Genomic DNA, 14,062 nt, shown 5'->3' with positions numbered 1-14,062 from the left:
AACTGACTGCAGGCACGCGGCAGTTTCGTGTTAGGGGTCAACGCACACCAGAAGTAAACAAAGTTGCGTTAACATACTTGATCGCATTAATCCCAGCCACAATAATCTCATAGATTAACACGTTAACTTTGACAGTGTATTACACAATATATATATATATATATAATTACTCTGGATAGTGTCATCTCAGCAGAGTTCCACGACATAGCGGGTGGAGAATTCATCTGACTTAGATGAAGTATGAATGTGGAATGAGGAATACATTTGTGTTATTGGAAGTTGCACACACACAAAGTCTTCTTAGCACAGGTACGGGGTGTAGAATTCATCTCACTTAGTTATCTGAAAAGTTAACCCAGTTAGAATAAGCAGTGCATTCTCTGCTGTTCCTGTGTGGTGGCTCAGCGGTTAGCACTGTCGCCTCACAGCAAGAAGGCCCTGGGTTCCCGGTCCTTTCTGTGTGGAGTTTGCATGTTCTCCCCGTGCCTGTGTGGGTTTACTCCGGGTACTCCGGTTTCCCCCACCATCATAAAGACATGCATTGCATCGTATGAATATGAATGAATGTTGGTGGTGGTCGGAGTGGCCGTAGGCGCTGATTGGCAGCCACGCTTCTGTCAGTCTGCCCCAGGGCAGCTGTGGCTACTGATGTAGCTTACCACCACCGGTATGACTGTGTATGTATGAATGACTACTGGACTCTGGACTCTGTAAAGCGACTTTGGGTATTTAGAGAAGCGCTATATAAGATTGAATTGATTGATTGATTGACTGTGAGTTAATATGAAGCTCTCTGTTCATTTGACACAGAACCCAAGACACACTTCCAGCAGAGGCTCAGGCTGAAGGTCGTCCTCCAGAGAGAGCTCTCCCCGTCTGATATTGCTCAACAGGTGACTAGCTCTGATCACATGTGCCTATCTAAGAGTATTAGCACTTTATCAGATTGAACTATGAGGACAAACATATGAACAACCTCACAGTTTGAAAGAACTGTCATTATCTGCAGATTGTTTTGCGTCAAATAAAAGTTGTTTATTGTTTATTTAATGTTTAAAATGTTTATGAAACACACTGTTTCCAGTGCCTTTGCTCAATGCAGTGTTCGTAAAACACAGAGACGTGGTGTTTAGTTCCCAGGAAACAAACTTATCTTCTTGTAGTAGCTACAATGGTAGAGCAGGGTGCTAGCAACACCAAGTTCATGGGACAAATACTGATGGAAAACTAGGTAACAAGTTGCTTTCAATAAAATCATATACTAAATTAATCAATGTAAATGTTATAGATGAAATCATATACTAAATTAATTAATGTATATGTTAGGTGTGCATCTCTTATCGAAAGGTTGTTAATGTCATTGGAATTGCATATTTGTCACAGATTGTTACAGACTCTTTGTAATAATATCCATACATTGTGAAGAACATCCCATTGTACAGTATGAGATGGAGCCATAACAGACTTGTCTGATTGGTTACTGCAGATCAGGGAGAAGCTGATTCAGATGGGCCACCCCAGTGACATCACAGTCAAGATGGTGTGATGCTGACTCACCGGGGAAGGAGGAAGAAGGACCTCTGATTGAGGACCATCAGAATGCCTGTTTAATTCTATTTTTTATATTCTTTTAATTCAACACATGAGCTGTGTCTCAAATAGCATACACCCATTTCCACATGAATGCATATGAAGAATGTTACTGAATGCAATGCAAACACATACACTCATACTTATATAATCTCTTTCTATATTCACATATATATTACATACTGTCAGAAAGTACCTACTTTTCACTGTGATAAGAATGTTAAACAAATCCCCCTCTTCAGGAGGGCACTAAGAGCTCTGCTAAGAACTATAAAACTCTCCACCAATGGTACTACCTGACACTTCAAATATAAATCTTTGTCATTTTTGTGGTCTTGAAATGTTTCTCCATATCATGAATAATTTCCTACAATAACCAACAGCATAGCCTTTTCCAGATCTGAATGTCACGAACTGGACCGGTTCCTCCAGATCTGTGTCCCTATGTCCTGCCATTTTGTGCTGTGTTTTGTGTGTCACGTTCCCTGTTTCTCCAAGCTGTGTTCTTCCTGGACTCTGCACATCCTGGTCTCTAACGAATGACTGAATTATCCGCTGGCGAGCAGGATATGAACATGAACACTTATGAAGAATACAAGACCATAATCATGGAAAAATCCAACACCGCCACCGCTGTGAGAGCAAGACAAGAAGAGGTGTGTGAGGTGGTCTATGGGTATAGGGTGATATCTATGTATGAATGCGTGACGGCAAGTGTGATCTGGTACAGAGGATAGCGCTGCTGGTTAGTAACTGCAAGGTTGCTAGTTTGATTCCCCCTACCTCAGTGTAGTTTTAAATTTCCTTGTAAGTCGCTTTGAATAAAAGCGTCTGTTAAATGACTATATGTAAATGTATTAATAAAAAATGCAATAAATTGAAGCAGTGAAAAGAAATTGTGTGTATTTCTCTCTATTCTTATCATAAGTCCACCTTAATCATTTTCTACAATAATGATATGCTATGGTGTACTAATAACAATGTCATATAATTGTACCACTCGCAAAAAAGCGCAAGACAGTCAATGTTCGACTGTGGTGTTTGCAATAAATGACTCGAGAAGGTCTTGTAAATTAATTATTCCTTGTCGGCTGAATCGGTAGCACTCATACAAGAACTCATCATGATGGAATAATGGATCTTGGCGATCGCAAAGAACTCTCTCCCTACGCTAATCTAACTATCTAATATCGCTCCTTGGGGTCCCTCCTTTTTCCGGGGGTGTGGCAAGCTTATCCAGCTATACTTAAGTTAGCCTGCGCTGGAGCAGGTTAGTGCTAATTGATATGTTACTATGGTGATTTATCGAAGTTGCTTCCACGAACCAAAAAGAGGGGCGTTTTTTTTTTATCTTAGCCTGAAAATTAGCTCGCTAAACCGCTTAGCTAGCTACGACCAATACCCCCCTGTCCCTCTCCAAAACTAAGAGCAATATTGATGAGTTAGGTGTAAACAAACCTGGGACACCTCAGTCAAAGACAATGGCCATTACGTAATGGCCCTGGAATGTCTTTGTGGCCCTATACCTGTCACGGAACGGGAGTTTCTGGTGATACCAAGTTTATTGATGGAATACAGCCGGGGAACAGGACACAAACGTTGGGGATCTCCATGTTGTTCGTAACCCCTAGTTTGTGTTTATCCGGTATTAGATACCGTGTACTTGGGTTTCGTTTTCCTTTGTTTTTCTGACATGAAGTAATTCTGGTTAGGTCCCGTGGCCTGTTCATAAGCTTAGTTTGTATTGCCGTGGTTTAAGTGTTCCCGAGTGTGACTCAGTGATTAGTTTAGTTATTTAGTCAATTTAGACTTCTGAATGTTAACCCTTTAAAACCCAGACCAGAAATAACTAGGAAACCAACAAGGGGTACTAACTAAACACATAGACTAACTAAGGACACAAACTGAGGAGCAAACAATCAACAGAGTCTAACTCTGGCAAACAGTGCAAATGTACGGAACAGACATACACGGCTCCAAGCCGGACAAGAAAGTCACGATAGACCTGGAGTCGTATGCACGGAACTCTGTGTAGTGTAGTCCTGAATGCCAAGAGGCACGAAACTTGCTGATGTGGAAGACAGCAAACAGGGAGCTTGCTGGGATTGAAGCCAGCGTCAAGGAAATCCAAGGAGCTGATAAACACGGTCGTGGAACTGGTCGTCTCGGGCGGTAGCTTCGTCCATGTAGCGACGAGACCAGACACAGAGTGAGGGGAGTGAAGGGTATATACAGTATAGGGAGTGAATCAGGTGTGTGTGATTGTGTGATTTGGGAGATGTGAATGCAGTGCAGCTGGGACGGTGAGTGATGCTGATGACATGCATCTGGGAGTATGAGTGAGAGTGACAGTGCCTTCACACGTACACGTTGGAATGCGTTGATCCAGCGGATGGCGGAGGAGGAGTCTGGCGCATGGGGTTGTGTTGATAACAGAGACGTTATAGTGAGATTGACAGGTCAACAAACCAATCACGCCACTAGCAAGCTGTTTACCTTGTGAGTAGTAGCATGCTAACATTTGATAGGTGGCTCAGACACCTCGCAAATCCTATCAGACGTATTTTTCAGTTACAATAAAGGGTTTTTACATTGTAGTGTCTATTTCTCGGTAACTTTAAAAAATTCTAAGCAAAAAAAAGTCAAACAAACAACTTTTAGGTACAAATACGACCATCTACGGAGTTTGGTCCGCCATCTTTTTTTTTTAGCTTCCCGCTCTTGAGACGTGAGCATAAACGCGATCTGATTGGCTAGTGCCTGTGCTGTCAGTTATGCATGAAAGGCAATTTGATTGGCTGACGCATTCGTTGCCTCTCGAAAAGTTGAACATTTTTCAACTCTTGCCGCAAGCAACACATGAAACGCAATGCAACGGAACCCAACGGAGCCACAATTCAGTTTGGCAAAGGATGACGTCACCCCATTCAAAGTGAACGGGGATCCGTCAACCTTGACGGATCAACGCATTCCAACGTGTACGTGTGAATGGCAGCTGAGTGCTGAAGGGGGCGTGGCTGGAGCGGAGCTCAGCAGGAACCTGACAATACCACCCACAGATTTTCATGCCACATCATGACCCAATAGCGATCACTGAATTACCATTGCCTTATCATATGAATAGCTGTCATTTGCTAATGGGCGGGTCGTTGGGAGCTGAAACCTCACTCAGAGACTGAAATGTGCGAGAGATCAGTTCTATTCTCCTTACAAAGTGCTTATTTATATTTTAGTTTCAAACTGTAAATTTGAAAAGTAACAGGTTCAAGGTTTCTGTGGGTGTTCTTTTTATGTCTCTAGGACAAAATCTCTCGGAGCTTTAAAGGCATATTGACAACAACACCAGTGGGAAAATGTCCCCTAAGGGTTTAAGTGTAGGAAGACTGAATGAAAATGGCACAAATGCAACACTATCAAATCCATGAAGGGATGTATATATATATATGATATATATACTGTATATGTAAATATATCATGCTGAAATATGCAAAGCAAGACAATCTTTCTTTTCCAGCGTTATCAGTAGATAATGAATACTCATGTGCTATTCACAGCAGTTGGAAAGTTCACTGACCCCTTCCTTACAGTCGGGACCTGAACTTATCTCTGCTAATCAGTATAATGCTTTGCATCTTTTTATCAAAGGTAAAATTGATAAAAATCAGGCAGAAGATAACGTCTCAATTACTAACAACTCAACAGCTGGGACTGCCAGCAACAAATAGATGGGATAGAACTGAATAGACAATGAAACTCTGGTAACGGTGAAAGTCTGGTGCCTGTGAAACTCAGTGAAAAACAGCACAGAATCTCAACTCTTCCACATGCTGCTTAGATATGCCTATCAACTGTGTCAAATCTTGTTTTTTCACTTCTTAGTAGCAGGTGTGCTACTATATTGTAAAAGTATCTTTGCTCTATGGCACAAGTCCCTGAAAACAGCTGTTATTAAGCCCCTGCTCAAAGAGAACAGTCTAGATGCTTCCATACTAAACAATTATCAGCCATTTGCTGGCATAATCATTGAAAAAGTAGTTTTTAATTACAGAACCACCTTTGAAACGTCAACTGATTGATAACTTTCAGTCAGGCTAATCACAACACTGAAACAGTTCTCCTTAAGGTTTTGAATGACACGCCTCAATACCAATACAGGCAAAACATAAATCCTTGTGTTATTGGACCTTAGTGCAGCCTTTGACACTGTTTAACACATCAATCCTTGTGTTATTGGACCTTAGTGCAGCCTTTGACACTGTTGATCATATATATATATATTACCACACATACTTGAACATTGGGTTGGATTTTCAGGTTTGGCTATCAAGTAGCTCAGATCATACTTACAACACAGGAGCTTCTTTGTCGCCATTGGAAACTTTACCTCAACACCAACATCCTTGACCTGTGGTGTCCACCAGGGGGCGATATTGGGGCCTTTATTATCCAACCTTCATATAAAACAATATAGATTATAGACATTAAGATTTTCTTATCATAGCTATGCTGATTACACCCAAATCGACTTAGTCCTGTCATCCTACAACTATGGTCCCTTAGAATCTGTTTGCCAATTTGTACAATCTCTTTTATTCTAGTTTATGGACTTTCTGGCTGAATTTGCCAGGAGACGCTGCGTGAAAGCGTGTTCTAAAAGCATGCTGATCTGCACACAGTCTGTATACTGTGCTTGCCCTGTCCACCAGCCGGATGATCAGAGACTTCAGCCCTTTCCTGTGATACGGAGAGATAAGAGGAGATAAGACTACCTCATATACGCACAGTCCTGCAGTGGACACAGGAGTTCATGAGCACAGTGCACTGAGGAGACACACACACACACACACACTCCTGTGCCTTTGTTGTTGTGTGTTTTAAGCTGTGTGTAGTGGTGTTGCCTCCCCAGAGTACTGAACTACACTGAGTGTAGAAGAGATGTTCTTGTCCGTGTGTGTGTTGTGCCTGCTGGCGCTGTCCCCAGCTCTAGGGGCCCCTGCTAAGGGCCCGTGCGCAAGGCCCCGAAACAAACTCCTGTTCATCTCATTTGACGGGTTTCGCTGGGATTACGACCGAGACGTGGACACCCCAAATCTGGACCGCATGGCGGAGGACGGCGTGAAGGCAGCCTATGTGACGCCCCCGTACCTCACCGTCACCAGCCCCACACACTTCACTCTGCTCACAGGTAAGGCAAGCAGTTGGAGACAAACAGAACAAATAGAAAAACTTTAAATTAGTCTTCATTAGTTTATAAATTAAGCAAAATTGTGAAGTGAAGATGATTATGATAATAACATGCTTAACCCTCCTGTTACCTTCAAATTTACAAACATCTTTGATCCTTGGGGTTAATTTGACCCCAGCAATTTAAACCTCCAGAAAATGATAATAATTAAATATTTACCCAAGTTTATGTGTCAGGTACTTTATGTTTGTTTGTTGACTACCTAAATAGCCCTTTTTACATCCAGAATGCCTGTTACGCGTCAATGGAGAAATATGCAGATCACCATAAAATATCACTGATTGACCTAAAATTGGAAAGAGATATCTTTTTGGTGTTTTCATGGCTTTATATTATTTCTAAGGACATATTGTTGTTATCTATATTTGAAATGAAAAACTATTTCTGTCAATAATAGTAACAATGTGTGCAAAGTGTCAAATTGCCCCCAAAGACAATAGGAGGGTTAAGGCAATGCTGTTGCATGTGTAATATTTACATGCAAAACAATTGACACTGTGGCAAATACAGTGTGGCAAAATACATTACATGGTACATTTATGTGGGGCAAAAGTGATATTATATGTAATCTGTAATATAAACTGACATGTACTGGGTTTTACAAATTTGTGTAGTGGAACAAATATATAAATTTGACAGACATAAGAAAACACACAGGACACGATCCATTCTCCAATCAGAGAAGGAGATATGCTAGGACATGCTGAGTGCCTTCAGGTTATCCACATGCAATGTATTACTATGAACAGACACAGAGCTGCCAACTTTTAAAAAAACCTTGGAGTGAGATTTTGTCGGGGGTGACCAAAATTTTGCCGCGCACGCAGCCACACACGTTGATGGCTCAAATATCAGGGAATTGGAATTAATTTGGCGTTGTACCCATGTTGTGCCCTGCATTCTTGTGGTTTGTGGGGCCCAAACTCGTTGATAGGGGCGGCCTACTGGAAATGGACAACATTGGTTACATTCTGTGAAGCAAAGACATAGCTGAAGGTCCACCCCCAGGACATTTTGGTTTAAGTAGATGTTATTTCCTGCATTCTAGTGGATTTTTGGGTGGTATACTAAAGATGTGCAATACCTGAACTTATTCTGATTCATGTTCATCTGATCATGACTTGTAGGGCCTTATAGACTTGAGCTGAACATTCAACCAGAAAACTATTATTGTGCCTCAATGACTGTCTATGTACCACAATATAGCCTAATTAATAGACCTGTGTTTAAGATTTTACCAAGGTAGGTTGATTGACATTTTGATTACAATGGTATTCAACTAATTCTTAACTGAAACCTAACCTATATTGTTAATAATTGTATTTAATGATTTATGAGCACTTCATTTAGGAGCACTTAATTATTTATGTCCAGCAAAAAATTACACAAGTTTAGTTAGGGAGAAATATTTTTCATTATTCAAAACCTCCCACCACACGTTCCATCAAACAAAAAAGTGCAACAAATAAAGTGCATAAACAGTAGCCTTTTTAAGCAATAAAATGGGTCAACACATGACAAAAAAAACAAAAATGAGGTATCAGATGCAGATCAGAACCTGGTTAGTCATTTTCTAAGATCTGTTTTGTTCAGTCCCACAACTGAAAACACCCTCTCAGCATCTGCATTCGAATGGGGCAACACCAGGACCAGGTTGGCGACGGCAGCAAGCCTCTCAAATTCTTTGGCTCCTGCCACCTATTGAGAATGAACAAAGAACAAAATGGAAAAACATACCATATTGTATGCTGTAGCAAAGTTCAGATACAACATGCATAGTTTGCATCATGTATGACACGATATATGCATGCATTAATAATAGCAACAGATGTAGCCAAGCCACACCTGCCAAAAAGAAAAAAAAAATGTATACCTTATGTTTCCTTGTTGCCATTCCAGCCCAGAAGCTTTCCATCTCAGTTTCGTCCTGAAGGGAGGTGGTTGGCATGGTCTGATAATTCAGAAACTCCTCACCCAGGTGGTCATGCTCCTCTGGCCCATGGTATGGGAGGAGATGGGGAAACCTATTTATGAAAGTAGAGTTACAGGTTGTTAAGTTATAGGTATATTGTCATCAACCAGCAGCAGTTCATACACATGTTCGAGGAAAAGCCATATAAGAATAACAGGTGCAGTTTAGGAGTGAACATACCTCATCATTCCTGTCTTTATGTTAAATTCTTTGGAATACATCTTACCTGTTCAAAGTGCTGTTTAGAAAAGTCTTCAGAGTGAGTCCTTTTCTTTGGCCTGTTAATAAAAAGATAAATGCTATGTGAGCAGCCTAAATAAACAATGCTATGATGATTTGAGCATGCATTATACCAGGAGGTTAACAAGGTGCTCTCCTGCTGCTTGTTATGACAGCTGAGTTTACATTCACCACACAAAATCAAGTTCACACGCACAAACACAAACGAATCATTTCTTTTAAGATTTAAAGTTTAAGAGAGTGAGTACTTAATTTAACCACATGTCATTAACATACCTAGTCTCTGCTCAGATTGGAGATGAAGATTTTCTTCAGCGATAGATTCTCTTCGCGAGTTTCTCCCGCAGTTGTCTCTCTTTGTAACTCTTCTGCTGTCGCTATTACTTCGGGACTTTCGGGGAAAGTAGGATGTCTATGCAGCGAATAGGGTTACAGATGCGCTCCTTAGCGCCATATACCGTCGGGGACTTTTTAGCGTGAGATATTGGATGTGTGGCGTGAGTGCGTGTGAAAACATGCAAAAGCGTGTGTCACACGGCGAAACCATGAGAGTTGGTAGCTCTGCAGACATCACCTAGCATTAGCCACATGTAATGGATGTATTACTATGAACAGACCTTACCTAGCATTAGCCACATGTGATTTTTATGAACAGACATCACCTAGCATTAGCCACATGTAATGGATGTATTACTATGAACAGACCTCACCTAGCATTAGCCACATGCAATGGATGTATTACTATGAACAGACCTCACCTAGCATTAGCCACATGTGATTTTTATGAACAGACATCCCCTAGCATTAACCACATGGGATGAACATACATCCCCTAGCATTAGTCACATGTGATGAACAGACATCACCTAGCATTAGCCACATGGGATGGATGTATTTTTATGAACAGACATCACCTAGCATTGGACACATGTCATTTTTATGAACTGACATCACCTAGCATTAGCCACATGTGATGAACAGACATCACCTAGCATTAGCCACATGGGATGGATGTATTTTTATGAACAGACATCACCTAGCATTAGACACATGTGATTTTTATGAGCAGACATCACCTAGCATTAGCCACGTGGGATGGGTGTATTTTTATGAGCAGACATCCCCTAGCTTTTTTAGATATAATTTATTCAAATTTTTGTGTTAGACCATCTAAGTTCCAGCTATCCGCTGTGTAATCTTTTACTAACTGTAAACTGTGCAGGCATTGTCCCAAAGGGGATAAGGGTGACTGGAGTTATCAGATAACTCATTAGCTCGTAACTTATCCCCTATAAGCTTCAGCAGTAACTGTTCATTCATTATTCTTACCGTATGGAAGTGACTCAGTACATTATACCCAGCAGGTGTGCATGCTATCGCTCAGTGACTCAGCAGGTTAGCATGCTATCGCTCAGTGACTCAGCACATTATACCCAGCAGGTTAGCATGCTATCGCTCAGTGACTCAGCACATTATACCCAGCAGGTTAGCATGCTATCGCTCAGACTCTCTGGAGGCTGCTGCCTTTATTGACGTCTCGTAACCTCAGCAAGACAGTCAGTCGAACTCAGTCGAATGTTCCCGAGAGATAGTCAAGTGACGGCGTAGTTTCTCAGATTCAGCATGTTGAATGAAGAGTGAAACTGAGAAACAACCAACCAATAACACTACTGCTAAAGCTGCGTTTCCCTTACCAGGGCCTTATATTGAGAACCACAGGGTTTCTGCTAACGCTGTGTTTCTCTTACCAGGGCGTTATATTGAGAACCACAGGGTCCTGCTAAAGCTGTGTTTCCCTTACCAGGGCCTTATATTGAGAACCACAGGGTTCTGCTAAAGCTGTGTTTCCCTTACCAGGGCGTTATATTGAGAACCACAGGGTTCTGCTAAAGCTGTGTTTCCCTTTACCAGGGCCTTATATATAGAACCACAGGGTTCTGCTAAAGCTGTGTTTCCCTTACCAGGGCGTTATATTGAGAACCACAGGGTTCTGCTAAAGCTGTGTTTCCCTTATAAGGGCCTTATATTGAGAACCACAGGGTTCTGCTAAAGCTGTGTTTTCCTTTACCAGGGCCTTATATATAGAACCACAGGGTTCTGCTAAAGCTGTGTTTCCCTTACCAGGGCCTTATATTGAGAACCACAGGGTTCTGCTAACGCTGTGTTTTCCTTTACCAGGACGTTATATTGAGAACCACAGGGTTCTGCTAAAGCTGTGTTTACCTTTACCAGGGCGTTATATTGAGAACCACGGTGTGATCCATAACATGTGGTTTAACGTCAGCACCCAGGAGAAGAAGCAGTACTACCAGACTCAGTTTGTGGACGATTACTGGGACAACGGCAGCCTGCCCATCTGGATCACAGCACAGAGACAGGTACTCACACACACTCCTGTGTAATATCATCCAATCAAATCACAGAACAGAGACAGGTACTCACACACACCTGTGTAATATCATCTAATCACAGTACAGAGACAGGTACTCACACACACCTGTGTAATATCATCCAATAACAGAGACAGAGACAGGTGCTCACACACACCTGTATTAACATCCAAATCACACAGCACAGAGACAGGTACTCACACACACACCTCTGTAATATCATCCAATCACAGAGAAAGAGACAGGTGCTCACACACACCTGTATTAACATCCAAATCACAGCACAGAGACAGGTACTCACACACACCTGTGTAATATCATCCAATCACGACACAGAGACACCTGTGTAATATCATCCAATCACTGCACAGCATCTCTTCCCTGAGAGACATCATCTAAACCTTTAATGTGTCTGAGCATCCAATCACAGGGCCTAGCCATGACAGATGAATATATATTATACACATTATATTATATATTATATATATATATATACCAATTAGCGTACCTCCTCCTCTTGCCAAAGACCACTACTCAGTTTATGTAATAAAGTAGCCATGACAGATGTGTTATATATTATAAATATATTTATACCTTATACATTACTCAACCTATGTCATAGACTATTCACCTCTCCACTGGCCCCCTTATTGGAAATGAGCCAATGAGCAGCTACCTTATTGAAAATGAGCCAATGAGCAGCTACCTTTTGTCTGGACTGTCCACTCACAGGGCCTGAAGGCGGGGTCTCTGCACTTCCCGGGGACGGCGGCCACATACCAGGAGGAGGTGGTGCAGGTGAGGCACACACACACACACACACTCACACACACACACCATCACACTCACACTCACACACACACTCACACTCACTCACACACACTCACTCACACAGGTGAGACAGGTGGAGCCGTTCCTCTACCAGGGGTGCAAACTCGTCACCTTTCGGCGAAATTCGCCGTTTTTGATCCAAAATAGGTAATTTGTGTGATTCGTGTAGATCTGCAATAAAAATATTTTTAGGGAGGGGGGGGGGTCCTCCAAGTAATCTGCGAACGCAAGCTGTCATGAATATTTTTTTCAAGCTTGTTCGTTTGGCTAACCCATGTCACCATGACAGGCATGCTTTTTATTCGGATCTGTTCGAAATGGAAGTTTAACTGCCTCGATGCCGTAATAGACAGGTGTATTACAAGACATGTCTTTCGGGTGAAAGCGTTGGTTTCGAGCGGCCTTTTTAAGATGGCATTTACGGTAACGTATGACGTTGGTACGCTGCAAGAATGTTATGCTATAATGTAGGCTAACGTGCTAAAGTCAGACAGTTGGCTGACAGACGCCTCGCAAATCACATCAACCATTTTTGCTGGTTTCAATTACGGTGTTATCGGATAGTACAGTGTCTTTTTCTCGGTAGCTTTTGAAAAATCTAAGCGTGAAAACGCCAAAAAAAATTACATTTACATAAAAGACATGGCCGTCAGCCGAGTTTGGTCCGGAGTTTAGCTGCTAAAGTTATCTTCTGTCCTGTCGTTTGAAGCAAACCTTTTAGCTCTGGCATTGGTCTCTCATTATGTATTTATCACTTCACTGGATTGGAAGTCCATTTTCCAGGCTCTCGCACGCCCCCTTCATTGAGGCAGAGGTTAGGTTTGCCTCCCCTATGTGCTTTTTCACTGTGGTTTTATGACACATCAGCAAGACTAAATAGCTTCTTCACATACGTGAAATACATTATCGTACCTATTCTATGGATACAAACGACATATAATAAAAGTGTCTACAAATATTTTAGTGATGACAAACCATGAGAAAGCAAATGGCATGCGCTCAACCCAGTGTGTGAGGGATTGCACAATCTGAGATGAGGCGCAGCTCGTCGCTGCCTCACCTCGCGAGTCGCCTCTCTGTTTGGACATGGTCAAAATCGCTGACAGGACATGGTCAAATTCAGCGATTTTGATTATAAAAATGATCGGAATCATACACAATTTAAATTTAAAGCACAGATCAGTAGATACATATTAATATTTATTTTATTTTATCATTATTTGTTTTTTACTTTTCATGATGACTTACTTTTCATGAGGCTCTGCCTCCCCTGACCACACGTCCCTATATGTATGTAATCTGAAGCACTGACCCGTTTTCTACTGCCGGGCGCTTCACTGCAACGGAACAAACTTACCACTCTCCTACTTCAGTTTGTTTTCAGAAGGAGAGAGGTTGGGTTGGCCTGTGCCCGTGCAACATTCAACACAGGAATGTTTATGATTAAACTGTTAGCAGAGCACAAAATTGTTTACATCAGCACAAAGTTCTGCATAGATCTAGCCTCATAATTTTGTTGCCAAAGTGCACCAGATTGATGCATTGAACTTTAAAATGTGCAAAATGTTCTTATATATAAAATATATTCCCCGGGGAGCATGGCCCGGACCCTCCTAGGGGGTTTGCATCGTTGTCACCTTTTTCATCCCTGATGAGTTTGCACCCCTGCTCTACGACCACAACAACACACACACACACACACACACACACACTCACACACTCACACACACACACTCACCCTCACACACACACACACACAAACACACACACCATCACACTCACACTCACACTCAC

At 41.8% G+C, this 14,062-nt stretch overlaps 1 protein-coding gene across 1 annotated transcript in view; it reads left to right on the top strand.

Annotated features, from left to right (window-relative positions):
• Positions 1-6,381: 6,381 nt before the first annotated feature.
• The window catches only part of LOC105907477 (ectonucleotide pyrophosphatase/phosphodiesterase family member 7-like), a 12,291-nt gene continuing 4,610 nt past the window's right edge, over positions 6,382-14,062 (top strand). The window contains exons 1-3 of the mRNA XM_031568799.1: positions 6,382-6,775; positions 11,280-11,425; positions 12,170-12,235. Of these exons, the coding sequence (XP_031424659.1) occupies positions 6,526-6,775; positions 11,280-11,425; positions 12,170-12,235 (462 nt within the window). The 5' untranslated portion in view covers positions 6,382-6,525. The remainder of the gene's footprint in view (positions 6,776-11,279; positions 11,426-12,169; positions 12,236-14,062) is intronic.

Source organism: Clupea harengus, chromosome 1 (genome assembly GCF_900700415.2).
Source record: "Clupea harengus chromosome 1, Ch_v2.0.2, whole genome shotgun sequence".
NCBI classification, from domain to species: domain Eukaryota; kingdom Metazoa; phylum Chordata; class Actinopteri; order Clupeiformes; family Clupeidae; genus Clupea; species Clupea harengus.
Note: the sequence above shows the minus strand (reverse complement) of the source record. Positions and strands in the feature narration are given on the sequence as shown.